Source organism: Gymnoscopelus microlampas (assembly GCF_963454915.1).
Source record: "Gymnoscopelus microlampas genome assembly, chromosome: 11".
NCBI lineage: Eukaryota > Metazoa > Chordata > Actinopteri > Myctophiformes > Myctophidae > Gymnoscopelus > Gymnoscopelus microlampas.
In genome coordinates this window covers 3,658,653-3,673,022 of record NC_139948.1, presented here as the reverse complement: position 1 = coordinate 3,673,022, position 14,370 = coordinate 3,658,653, and the positions used below count along the sequence as shown (strand labels likewise).

At 42.2% G+C, this 14,370-nt stretch overlaps 1 protein-coding gene across 1 annotated transcript; it reads left to right on the top strand.

The window, feature by feature from the left end:
• Window positions 1-1,527: 1,527 nt before the first annotated feature.
• LOC311055825 (uncharacterized protein) lies at window positions 1,528-13,525 on the top strand (the record flags this gene model as incomplete). Its single annotated transcript, XM_084072091.1, has 6 exons — window positions 1,528-1,585; window positions 5,045-5,150; window positions 6,479-6,577; window positions 7,383-7,484; window positions 9,779-9,926; window positions 13,495-13,525. The coding sequence occupies exons 3-6, from the start codon at window positions 6,511-6,513 to the stop codon at window positions 13,523-13,525; spliced, it is 348 nt and encodes a 115-aa protein (XP_083928217.1). The 5' UTR covers window positions 1,528-1,585; window positions 5,045-5,150; window positions 6,479-6,510.
• Between the last annotated feature and the right edge of the window lie 845 nt (window positions 13,526-14,370).

Sequence of the window (14,370 nt, the reverse complement as noted above, 5' to 3'; positions counted from 1 at the left end):
CAGGGACGGCAGAATCAGGACTGCTCTGTAACCATCTGAAGGGGGAACAGTCTGAAAACAAAACAGCATGCTACTCAGTCACCGTGCTAGGATGTCTCATTCTCATTGCAGAGCTTGATAGCAGTCCAGTTCCAAAAATGTTCAATGCCAGGCTGGGTCCATGTATCATATAAATAGTGATATATTTACATGTTCTTTTTTTTTACAAATATGTATCATGTAACATGGTATGTTTGTTTATGTTGTATCCTGTAACATGGTATATGTTAGTTTATGTTGTATCCTGCATTTCTGTGAGACGTGATCAGACCTGTGCAGCGTCAATGTGCACTGATGAAAGCTGTGATGGATGTAGGGCTGCAACTATCCGCGACTTTCTTCAAGATTATTCTTTCCAGATTCAACCAAAAATTAAGAATATATTCTATTTTTTTTTTATATATCAACGAATCAATCAATTACTTTAGCCTTATTTTATACTTTGCTGCACAACAGTGTCCCACAAGACTAGTCAAAGTAGCTGATCTACAAGCTCAAAATGCATCGCATCGTGATACGTTTTTTTTTTTTTTAAGATTTTTTTTGGGGCTTTTTATACCTTTATTTAGAGGGGGACAGGGAAAGTAGGCTGACAGGAAATGGGGATAGAGATGGGGGGTGACATGCAGCAAAGGTCGTTGGGAACGGGAGTCGAACCCGCGACACGCTGTCAGGCTGGCATTGCAGCCTAGGGTGCCTGGACCGTCACGCTACGGCCCAGGCCATCATGATATGTTTTGAGCTTGTAGATCCTCTCTTCTCACTATTCTTTAAGCTCTGGAAAGTTTGTTTTTCTTCAAATAATGACATCCCCAAAATAGGGATTGATCATTAATTGATAAATTAATGATCAATCATTAAAAATGTTAACTTATTTCTTATAAATTTGATTTTAATAATACATTAAATGTATTAGTTGGATGAACTGCTTTAAATGTTCTCTTGTCTACAGGTCTGGGAGGTCACATGTTACAGTAAAAAACAGGGGTCTTCAACATTTTCAGGCCTCATCAGCTGAGAGACAGATGAAGCAGGGACCCCCTCTATATTGCAAAAAAAATATGTTTCAGATTAAACTTTTTTTGTTTACTTGGTCTGCTCTTTGCCAAAAATAGCCGATCTACAAGCTCACAACGCCTCGCAGCGCTAAAGTTCTCCTCATAAAAATTGATGCTAGGGTTCAAGTGGTTACGGTAAAACATAAAAATCACATCACACAAAGATTTGGCGGACCCCCTGTTGTAACTCTGAGGACCCCCTAGGGGTCTCGGACCCCCTGTTGAAGACCCCTGTAAACAATGGACAGTACCCAAGACCAACAGCAGGGGGCAGCAACACACAGACTGGCGCAGAAGAAGAACATACCCACAATGCAGTATTGAAAACAACATGGTGTGTTGAGTGACTGTTGTTGAACACTTTAAAATACCATAGATTTATACAAAAGTAAAATACAAAGAAAAGTCAAACGTGTCGTTTCTAAACAGTGTCGTCGTTAAGCAGCAGGAGGACGTTTGTTAGCAGCTCAACCACTGAAACACAGCAGGTAAAGATCAACTCATTCATGTTGGGTTTCATCTATCAATCACCCCCCCCCCCCCCAGATTGTTCTGAAATGTCACCAGTAAAGTCCGTACTTCTCCAAACATGTACAAATGCAAAATATAAGGTGATTACCCGCTTGCCCCTAATGTGAACTCGGCGTCCGTTGTGTTTGTGCAATGTATTAGTCCATATTCTTTAACAAAGACGTGTTTTAATCCCGTTTGTTTGTTGTCGATTCTGTCGGAAGTTATCAATGGGCGTTAGCGAGGGGGCGCACCCGGTGAAAGCCGGTATTACACTCGATGCAAACAGGAAGTAAACGAGGGGGAAAAATGGCGTTCGGCCACAAACGGGATTAAAACACTTCTTTGTTAAAGAATATGGACTAATACATTTAACAAACAGGCCGAACACCGAGTTAACATTTGGGTAAACCGGGTAAACACCTTTATAATTTGCATTTGTACATGTTTGGAGAAATCCATGTCTTCATGCACCAGACATTGAATCCTTACCAACTAAACATTTGTCAAGCTGTAGTTTGTCTGTAAAGCAAAGCAAAGTTTGTTGTTTACCCAGGGTGTCGGACTAAGTACGAAACTTGTTTCCAGCCGGACCCTGCAAGGAAGCCTTGCTCAAGGGCTATTCAGCGGTGATTCATGATTGATGTGATGAATTGGGGAATCGAACTAGGGACCTTCCAGTATCAAGGCCGCCCCTCTAACCACTAGGCCACCGCTGCCACTGTCAGGCCTAGAATGACCATCCAGGTAATGCATGGCATTGAAACGGCACGGTGGCGCAGTCGGTAGCGCTGTCGCCTCACAGCTAGAAGGTCCTGGGTTCGATTCCCGCCAGGGACGCTGTGAGCGCTGGGGGCGTGTTCTCTCCTCCACGTCATCGGCGCCCATACCCTAGGTGGGGTTGGTGAAAGGGCCTACTCTGTGTGGAGTTTGCATGTTCTCCCTGTGTCTCCTAGGGTAGTTAATACCCTCACAAAAACATGTAGTAATCCTGGTCACTATACTGCCTCCCCCTGGTCAGCCGGGGCGCCTGATGGAGGGGAAGGGAACTGGTTGGAATAACGTGTTCCTTCCACGCGCTATGTCCAACCAGGGAATCTCCCCCCTGTCAGGTGATAAGAAGCGGCCTGCTTGCTCCTCATGCATTGAAGGAGGCATGAGCTTCAGCTTGGGCTCTCCCTAGGCTGGCAGAGGGTAGGTAGTGCCCAGGATTACATAGGCAATTGGCACTGGGTGAAAAAATGTGGGTTACAAAATCGTGGGATAAAAATTATTGAAAAAAAGAAAAAAAGAAAATGGTCTTCATCATGGGCTGCAAATTAACAGTTTAGCTGCAAACTCACCTTTAATTGACAAAGGGTTTCTTCAAATGATATAGCGTGTATACTTCAAGTTTATTGTTCAATCACAATTTTACATAAATGGCAAACATGCCAAGGGAACATTGATTCAGCTCTAAATACTGAAAAGATGGAGAAAAAAAATGTCTATAATATGCATACAATCAATAGATCGTTTGACATAGGCCCGGCCTATATTTCCTTTTTTATGTGTTCACAAATGTTTGGACACAAGTTCGCACGACATGAGGTATGGCACTGTTGTAATTGATTTTTCCTCAGCACCTGAGCTGAGGTGATCAAGCACCCTAGAAAAGCAGTGTATTTGATTGTGACAAACCATTATAGCACTGACGAAGGTCCTGGTAGGACCGAAAACATTTTGCTTTTTATTTCACAGAGCACCTGAGCACAACATGGGCACTACAAAATAAAGAAAAACATTTTTCTTTAAGTCTCGTCTAAGGAGTTTTTCCTATATCTATATGCAGTGAGCGAGTCTCCTTTTGCCAGTTCAGCTTTATGTTTTTCGGGACCACCGCACCTGCAGCTAATCCTCACCTAAGGGACAAAGAAAGGCGCAACAGTTCTCCTATTCTCATGAAGAATAAGGCATTCTAATGACATATGCAAGCTTTGGTCCTATGTAAGTCTGCCTCCGAGCAGACATGAGAAAGAGCGTGCCTCCTGCAAAATTCACCGTCAAAAAAGATGAATGAATCAGACTATTTACATGGGAAGTTGTGTAAATTCATTTACGTAAAAAAATATGCGCGTAAACCGCTTAGTGAATCATGCCCGACGGGTCTCATCGGGATGCATCATTATTCAATACGTTGTAGATCTGCTATTTTCAGATCACCTACGTATTATAGGTTTAAAGTGGTTGCACTGATTTTGATGCTGTACATTGTGCTGGGGCTCCCCTGGAACCCCCTCAAGGACCCCTGGGGGTCCCCGGACCTCAGTTTTCCAACCATTGTTCTCATCTAATCTGTAAACCATTGGTTCTCAAAGTGGGGTCCAGGGACCCCCAGGGGTCCTTGAGGGAGTTCCAGGGGGTCCCCAGCTAAATGATAGATTTAGATTAGGCACCAAATGCACCCTTATGGGTCTGCACAGTTATGGGTCCATTTGGTTCCATTTGTACACTCTCAGAGTTAAATTGACATATCTATATATATACAATTTGAATCCTGCGCCATGTCGGTTGTCAGTATGTTTGTCAGTATGTTGTATGTACGTTGCGTCCCGAATATGGACACAACGCCAGTGTGACGTAATCTCACGACAGCATGACATCACGATGAGACGGTCGTCCCGAATATGGACACAACGCCAGTGTGACGTAATCTCACGACAGCATGACATCACATCCTACCTATAAAGCCTGCCGTGGATTTAGGAGAGCACAAAACTCTCTCTCACACTGTGAGGTGCCTGTAAGGTGGCACTGCAAAGTGAACGACGCGTCACGCTAGACGAACTTCTAGTATTTTACAATATAAATTGGGGTCCAAGTGATAGAAATGCCTTTAAATGGGGGTCTGTAGCCCTAATGCATGTCAAACTGGGGGTCCTTGAAATTAAAATGGTTGAGAATCACTGCTAGAGACGTAAAAAATATTCTCTTATGGGGGTTCCTGGCATATCTTTTGAAATGGGGGTCCGCGGGCTAATAAGTGTCAATTTGGGGGTCCTTGAAATGAAAAAGTTTGAGAACCACTGCTGTAAACAACTGTGCAGAGCCATGGGCGGTCCTTTCATGAGGAGGGAGGGTGGGGACTAGGATAAGTGGGTGGTCAGCGTGTGTCGTTTTCCTATCCAATCGTGGCAACGCCCCCTTTTGTGATGCAGTAGGAACCACCAGGAATCATGGTTCCGTGGCGTGAACAGACTACAGCCCCTAATATGAAGTTAGGAAGTAGTTAGGCAAAAGAAACTGTTACAACGACACATAGGCGCGCTGTCTCTAGTGGCTCTACGTCCACTAGAGCCGACTCAGCGGCGTTCGAGTCATGTACCGATAAGGACAGAATTGTAATTTATCCCCCCCCCCCAGGCAGTGACAGCGCTGAGCATTATTTTCCACCACAGAGGAAAGCCGGCCAGTGCTATCCTCTTGGAATGAGACGCAGTGACTAGGGGCGAAGCAGTTCCGCGTGCGTCACAGAAGGGGGCGTTGCCAAGCTACTACGATCTGGTAGGAGAACGACACGCGGGAGGGGGAGGGACTGGGTCAGGTGGGTGGTGCTAAGGTGTCCACATACAAATATCATTTTAAAGTTTTGTGAAGACTGAACCAAACCAACACTCGGCGACAGTATTTGCGAAGGCCTCACAGGGCGTTGTATTTAAATAAATGGCACAGTGGAAGGGGGGAAACCCCTGCTGCCATGGAGGTGAAGACATTTTAAATAAACAAACACAACTTCTTCCCCTTTGTGGCTCTGTGTCATAATTGTCCTAATCTCTCAAGAACAGATTCAGAGCTACGCTACTGAATCTGTCGAGAGCCTCGTTCAGAACGTGTGCGCGTTAGCTTACAAGTGGGCGTGCCTTCAGATCAGGAAGTGACCGCGCTTTACCTAATCAAATGTAATGGGTGGGATTTACTGTCTGTGCGCTCCCTTCCCACTGAAAACAAACCGAAACTCATTTAACAATAGCGTCCTTGGAGCAGACAAAACCACGGAAAGATATTCACATTTTAACTTGCTCTTTCATCATAGAAACAAGTGGGCTTATAACCAAAACTCTGGGAGAAGTGGTGTTAGTGTTCCGTTTAGAAATATTGTTAGTGGGAATGCCCTCAGCGCTCCACTGGAAGTGAAGCGCTGAGGGCAGACCAAAACCCCGGTTTCCTTGCGCACGGGTGCTCCATTCAGCTCGTCCCAAAGCCAAGTGAAAGGGTAAAAAACAGCAGAGGGCACTGTTTTTCCTTTTTATTTGGCGATGGGTTCCCAGATTGTAATTGTCCATACGTTTCTCCTTCACGCCCACTGCGTGGGGTTCCAGTCCATGAACATTTCCATAAGTCAGTGTCGGGTCCTATGTTGCCTAGAACAGAAACACTATAATTAGACTCCAAGTTATCACACCAAATAATGAGGAGGAGAATAAGTGGGGAGGTTCGCTTACCGCCTGTGCACCTGTCTGGTCAACGTGGAGAGTCAGGCCACACTGGGGCAGAGACGGTGCTTTTGTTCTGCTGGTGCGCTCCCCAGCTGGGCAGCGCAGGTGCGCTCAAATCAGGTTGATTCCATTGGTGGATTGGCAGGTAGTGTCCCTCGATGACGCAGCCCAGCTGGGGGCGTGGCCTGCTTGGCCCCGTGCCGCCTCTGCCCCACTGACTCTCCCTGTTGAGGTGCTTACCTGACAGGCGGTTGCCTAGCGACACTCCACAGTTTACTGTACAAGTTTTGGAAAAAACATTCTTTCTCCTTATATTATATTGATACCCAATGATCATGTTTTAGGGGAAGTAGAACCATGGAACACTAAAGTCCTTATTCAATTCCTTCATTTCAGACCAGTGTGTGGAGTCCAGACTGCAGGTGAAGATGAACTCTCCAGACTCAGCCAGGGACATTTCCATTAAACAGGAACCTGAAGACCACCCGCACCTCAGTACGTTTAATGTTCTCTCTCTTTCTTAAATTGTTTCTGTTCTATTGTAGAGCTGTCGCAATATAATTTCTTTACTATGCAATAATCATGACAAAACATATCATGGTGCATCGCAGGAGTCCATCTTTTGACACATGTCCATGTGTAGTCTTAACTCATTCAGTGCTATTGACGTGTAACACGTCCATTTTTTCCGAAGCCCAGAGTGCCAATGACGTGTAACACGTCCAAACAGTGTTTTCAGTGTTTACGCTAGATGGCGCTGTTCCCCAACCTGTGATCTACCATTTCACTCTCAGGCACACAAAGAAACAGGAGATCACGTGAACGCAAAATCTCAGTCACCATTCGATTCCTTGTTATTCGATTTGGGAAAACGTCTGTATCTTGCCTCCCTTGTTCTCGTCTGAATTGCTATATTAAACGGCCAAAAACTAGAGAATGGACGGTCGAAATGAGACGTTTTTAATTTAGATTTTTTTTGCGGAAGCACATTAAAAACCTCCGTGTTTAGCAACGATCAGGGGATCGATCATACTGGAGATAAATATTCTGTGACTACTTAAAAAGGTAAGACAAACGAGAAAACGCACTACTGGCCATTATTTATTTATGTACTTGGCTAGTTAAGTTAAGCATGAATCATTCCCTAATGTGAATCCTATAATCTTTGCACCCAAGATTCATATGTTGGAGAGTTGGGCTTAGGCCATTTTGTCTTTAGCATCTGCAAATATTATTGTTATTCTTGACACCACTAGGTCTCCAGTTATTAAAGTCCTTCAATTCAATTGCTTCATTTCAGACCAGTGTGTGGAGTCCAGACTGCAGGTGAAGATGAACTCTCCAGACTCAGCCAGGGACATTTCTATTAAACAGGAGGAACCTGAAGACCACCCACACCTCAGTACGTATTGTTACTATACGATAATCTTGGCAAGAAATATAATGACAATGATACTATCCGGATATTCATAGCCATCATGAAATATCACTCAATATTCCTTTTTTACATGTTTTATTCTCATTACAATATTCAAAAGCACATCCTCTTTTTCACAAATGCAATACATAAGAAAAACTCCACCAAATTGTAAATTTTTCTACAGAGTGGCCGTAGACCAAAGCATCTAGAACAGGGCTTGTCTGTCACACAGCTCAAGCCGCTAAGTGCTTGACGTTATGAAACAGAAGCACATGAAAGCCTCACATGCCTGGTAAAAGTTTTGTAGTAGGTGAAAACTATGAAAACTGATTTTATGGTGTGCCTCTGTAGGGAGTGAGAGGTCTAGAAATGGGTCTGTTAGTCTGCTCTGTGTGAGATAACAGATCTTTGACAAGCTTTTTAGAAGCTTGTTGATTTGAGGTGTAACCACTTCAACCCTAGCATCCCTTTGCTGGCGGGGGGATTTGAAAAAAATGCTGATCTACAAACTCAACAAGAGATTTGGTGTAGAGGGAAAAGAGAAAGGACCAAGTACAGAGTCGACCCTGCTCAACATTAGTATTAGTTAAAGGGCAAGACCACTTTGGTAACTACACAACCCAAACCTCTACCAAACCTCTTGCCCTTTAACTAAGCATTTCCCACACTTTCAGAGAATATCTGTGGTCGTAATGGGGACATAGTTGACAATAGATGCCAAAACAATTATATATTCATAATATTTATGATTGTTGAGAATTTTTACAATCTTAATTACTTCTCCGAGCCATGATGTACACGGGGACTTACCCCAATCCAAAATTTGATGCTGAGAAAAATGGTGCCATATTATCATGAGCCTTAGTGAGGTCCAATTATATGAAGACAGGTTGAAAATGGGTGACGTCGTCCTTTAAGTGGTTAACAACATTAAAATGAGTATATCTTCTTCAACTATTTCCAGATTTCAGTGCATGACACGTCACGTCACTTGAAAGCTTACAGTCTGCACTTTAATAATAAAACTGAATAATATAATGACCATGACTTGCAGCGCATTCTATTAGATGTGGAAAAAAGCTTGCTTGCTTGACCTATTGACAGCATGCACAAGAAATGTGGCGCTAATCGGCGCCCATACCCTAGGTGGGGTTGGCGAAAGGGCCTCTCTGTGTGGAGTTTGCATGTTCTCCCCGTGTCTCCTAGGGTAGTTAATACCCTCACAAAAACATGTAGTAATCCTGGTCACTATACTGCCTCCCCCTGGTCAGCCGGGGCGCCTGATGGAGGAGAAGGGAACTGGTTGGAATAACGTGTTCCTTCCACGCGCTATGTCCAACCAGGGAAACTACCCCCTGTCGGGTGATAAGAAGCGGCCTGCTTGCTCCTCATGCATTGAAGGAGGCATGAGCTTCAGCTTGGGCTCTCCCTAGGCTGGCAGAGGGTAGGTAGTGCCCAGGATTACATAGGCAATTGGCACTGGGTGAAAAAATGTGGGTTACAAAATCGTGGGATAAAAATTATAAAAAATAAAATAAAATAAAAGAAATGTGGCGCTGGTCGATACAGTGGTTTGTGAAATTAGCACCAGACACACAGACAGATTCACAGACTAATTTCTAGACATACTGTACAGGGTCTGATCATGAAAATAAGTGTACATACATTTGAAACTACGACCCAATAACTTTCACCAGACATATCAAGCTTTTGTGTTTGGAGGTGCTTCTGGTTCATAACGTCATGCACTACGTGGCATGAGCTATGATTGGTCTACTTTGGAGGTGACATACATACATACTGTACATACAGACAAATCCAGTTGTATATAGCTTGGCCTACAGCCTCACTTACTCCCAAATCAGAGCTCACATATTAATTGATTGATTGATTGATTGATTGATTGATTGATTGATGTAATACTTTATCAGAAAAACAAGGTAAACTGCATGAAGGTATAGTAAAACATTTAGGCTAAAAGGCTAAAACACAAAAATCTTTAATGATTCAAATAAATATTTGTTCTATCACCATAATTCATTTGTTGGGTAATATAAATAAATATTGATTCAGGTTAGTTTTTAAAATATGTATTTTGCTATAATCTTGCTAACACTTTCAAGCCTGCTTTAGAGTTTCCAGAACCACCTGTAAATACCTGTACTTATTTAGTAACTGTTTTGTCAGTCGTAGTAGGTAATAGCTATTTACATGGAAGATAGAACAATAGATATACATTTTAGGTGTTCACTATCATGTTATTTTTCTGCTCCTAGCCATCCTGCACATGGTTGTGTGTAAAGAGGAGGTTTCTCCTGAACAGAAGAAGAGCCCAAGTCTGCTCCAGGAGGAACCAGAGCCTCCACACATTAAAGAGGAACAGGAGGAGATACTTCAAAGACCAGAGGAGCCTGATGGATCAATGTTGACATTACTAGCAGTGAAAAGTGAAGTTGATAATGAACACATCTCTTCACACTGCTCTGAAGTTGAAGTTGAAGTTGAATCTGACACTGAAGTCACTGGAGAAAAACGTTTCCACTGTAAACTGTGTAACAAGAGTTTCAACTGTTCATCTAACCTGAAGAAACACCAGCGTATCCACACTGGAGAAAAACCTTTCCACTGTAAACAGTGTGATAAGAGTTACAGTCAGTCAGGTGACCTGAATAGACACCAGCGTGTTCACACTGGAGAAAAACCTTTCCACTGTAAGCTTTGTAACACAGGTTTCGGTTATTCAGGTGTCCTAAAGAAACACCAGCGTGTCCACACTGGAGAAAAACCTTTCCACTGTAAACAGTGTGATAAGAGTTTCACTGATTCAGGTAATCTGAAGAAACACCAGCGTATCCACGCTGGAGAAAAACCTTTCGAATGTAAACATTGTCGTAAGAGTTTCACTGATTCAGGTGATCTGAAGAGACACCAGCGCATCCACACTGGAGAAAAACCTTTCCATTGTAACCATTGTGACAAGAGTTTCTTACAGTCAAGTCATCTGAAGACACACCAGCGTATCCACACTGGAGAAAACCCTTTCTACTGTAAACATTGTGACAAGAGTTTCACTGATTCAGGTAATCTGAAGAGACACCAGCGCATCCACTCTGGAGAAAAACCTTTCCCTGTTAACATTGTGACAATACTTTCCGTGAATCACGCCAACTGAAGACACACCAGTGTGTCCACGCTGGAGAAAACTTTCCACTATAAATCAGCTCACTGGGAGGATCAAATTTAAACAGCTGTATGTTGTCAGGGAGTTGGATAGACAAGCAAAATTATCATGGAGATTTATAATGCTCTTGTCAGTAGAAGTTTCTATTAGGACTTATTTTGAAACATTACTACAATCAGTTTAGTGTTAACAGTAACTTTTTTTCTTTCTTCTTTTACTTAAAGGCATTCCAAATTATTGTGGTGTTATTTATTTATAATCTAAAGGACCATGTAAACCAGGGGTGGGCTAAGATTACTTTGTTTTTCTGATTTTTTGGGGGGATTTTGGCCTGGGGCCGCATTGAGTGACGGTGCGGGCCGCCAGTTGCCCATCCCTGTTGTAAACCATATTGATCGTATAATCTACGACTGTTTTTCCAGAATTTTAGTTTTAATATCATGATTTGATGTCCTTGTGCTGTGTGCTATTACATGCTCAATGAATGGGGCACCATTACAATTACCTTTCTTATTCAATATCAGTTAACTAAGGCTAAAATACTTTGCATGTGTGTTTTATGAATTATGACAGTAATTGTTACAATTAATTAAATAGCTATGATCATTATTACATTGTATTACATTATTAAATTGTGATGTGAATTTGAATCAGAATCAGCTTTATTGTCACATAACAGGTTTACACTACAGTAATAAAAAAGTGGGTGAAATTAGTTTTTGTGCAAGTTCTGTTGTTTGTATTTCCATAGATAAAATGGAAGTGAAGAAGAAGAAGAAGGGGGGCAAGGGGGGAGAGAGATCAATCAAAGACATGGGGTAAGATGTAAAGGTGTGTGAGCAGCAGATGTATACTGTGGAGTGGACATTAAGGTCTGTCAAGTATGTCAATCAATCAATCAAACAAACCATTTCAATTATTTTAATGATATGCTGGTTAACTGAGGGATGTATTTTTGTGGATTTATGACTAATAATTATACCTAATGTAATGACTATGATCACTATTAAGTCATATTACATGATTAAGAGTGTGATGTGATAGCAAATTAAAGCCTGTGCTAAAGCCCTATAGCACACACAGATGTGCAAGATGTTTTATTACTATGCTATTAATGGATTATTATCAGGAAGGTGAAATACAAGCTATGATCTCTTAACATTACTGCACTGCTCAAAATAATTAAGGGAACATATTGATCCCTTAATTCTTTTCAGCAGTTTTTGTTAGCAGTATGTACACAGTTCATGAACACTCAAAATAATTAAGGGATCAAAGTGTTCCCTACAATTCAGAATCAACTTTAGTATCACATGATTACAGATGTAAAAGAGTGGGTGAGATCATTATTTGTACAAGCTCTCAACATCTACAGTTACAGGAAGAGTTAAAATAGAGAAAGAATATAGAAGAAAGGAACACATAAGAAGAAAAAAAAAGACTAAACAGGAAGCAACTGTATAGACGGGTTTCATGTTTGTAAACATTGAGAGGATATGACCGCGCAGAGGAGGGGGTAAGCCTATGGGTGCGTTTGGAAATTACGCACCGGAGCACACTCGCCTATTAGTTTGTATTGGCCAGTGCGCTCACTGCCGCTCAGGGCTGTATTTTCGAACGCGCCTTTCCCCCAGGCATGCGCAGATTGCGCATTCTGCTCTGTGATGACGTCGCTCGGAAACCCGTCTATGCAATTCTAGAAGTATACTGTTGACCAGTGACTCCAGGAAACAACACTGTTTTTGCATCAGTAGATGCTTTGTTAAAGGTAGGGTAAGTGATATTTTTTCGTTAAAACAAAAAGTATTTTGTTAAAAGGTTAAAGCACGATATTCTGATAGTAATCATTTCTATAGAGAGTGTTTGTTCAGTAACAGGAGTCTCCATGTCTCTCCAGCTCTTTAATACACGGAAAATACATTTTCCGGTAGGTGTCAAAATCTCAGCCAATCAGGCGAAAGTACCCATTTTTAAGCTTCATTTTTATAGCGCTCCAGTTCCAATTTTGCCTGCTCATTTCTTAGTGTCATCACTTCCAATTTCACTTGTTTAATCTATATCCTGATTGAGTTCTCTATCCTGATTGGATAAAATTTGAAATGAAACCGAAACTGAAACGAAAATGCATTTTATTTTTTATAAAGCTGGAGCTGGAGAGACAAGGAGACTCCTTTTACTGAACAAACACTCTATAGCAATGAGTACTATCAGAATATAGAGCTATTTAACACTTATTTTAACCAAAGAAAATCACTTACCCTACCTTTAACTGAAAAACTGACCAGTGGGTGGCGACCACAAAGAGTGTGTTGACATTTGGAGAGACAGAGGACGGCCGGAGAGACGGCAACCTGGGGTGGAGAGGGTTGGCAGCCCTTACCACGTCTTCTGAAGGGAAGAACCCAAAGCAAGCTACATACTGAGGTAAAACCTGCAACATTGAAGAGGGTTTTTAAAAATCCATCAAGGCAGAATGAGATGTTTGAAAGCGGCAACGACGACACAACGCACAGAAGTCACTTCTGGTCAGACGCAGGAGGAGCCAGGCCCGGAGGCAACCCACAGTGCCCAGAGCCTCCTAGTGTCGCCCTCACCTGCTGCCCTAAGCCCCCCAAGAGACAGTAGGGGCAGTAGCATGCCACTTGGACACAGGCCGGTCTGATCAGCCTCGGTTGGGACTTCTGGAGGAGGGTGCTTGTTGCAAGACCCGAAACACCCAGTGACTCAGGAAGCAACGCTGATGATGTGTCCAAGTTTGTGCATCAGTAGATGTTTTGTGAACCTATATAACATGTGTTAATAAACCAACAGGGGCCAGTTGCGCCACCTCACACTAAGTTGAAACTTAGCCTAGTTATAGCTTAAACACATTCAATCCGGGAAAGTATCTCTGTCATTTTAGATTTCTTTGGCTATTCAAAAATAGCAGATCTACAAGCTCATAGTGCGGCACTCGGTGCCGCACTATGAGCTTGTAGATATGTTATTTTTGAATAGCCAAAGAAATCTAAAAATGACACAGATACTTTCCTGGCTAAATGGGTTAAATGGCTTTTTAAACGCCATTTAAGCTATAACCAGGCTAAGTTTGAACTTAGTGTGAGGTGGTGCAACTGGCCCCAGAGCCATATCTGCAGACAGGACTCATTCAATAGGATGGTGGGTGTGTTTTTATACCTTTGTGTGGCCCTAGATCTTGGCGCACAATAATATGAAATCTCATGATTAATTACACCATTTTAGGTCAGCCTGACCCATTGCAATTCATCTATTACAATCAATCTATCTTACTGAACTGTTTCCTATTTCCCAGAATATTCTGGTACAATAACCAAACTCATAACTATTTGGAACATACATTCCTTTGTAACTTGTGATAATCTTACTGTGTCACAGTCTGAATATACCATACAGTCTGAATGTATTATAAACATATTGATATAGTTACATACTGTACTTTGAAAACGATATGGGTAATAACATGTTTAATACAAGGTATGTGTTGCATCCAGCAACATGGTATATGTTAGTTTATGTTGTATCCTGCATTTCTATGAGACGTCACGTGATCAGACCTGTGCAGCATCAATGTGCACTGATGAAAGCTGTGATGGGTGTAGGGCTGCAACTATCCATGACTTTCTAAGCAATTCATCTATAGATTACTTTTCTGATGAATCAAATAAT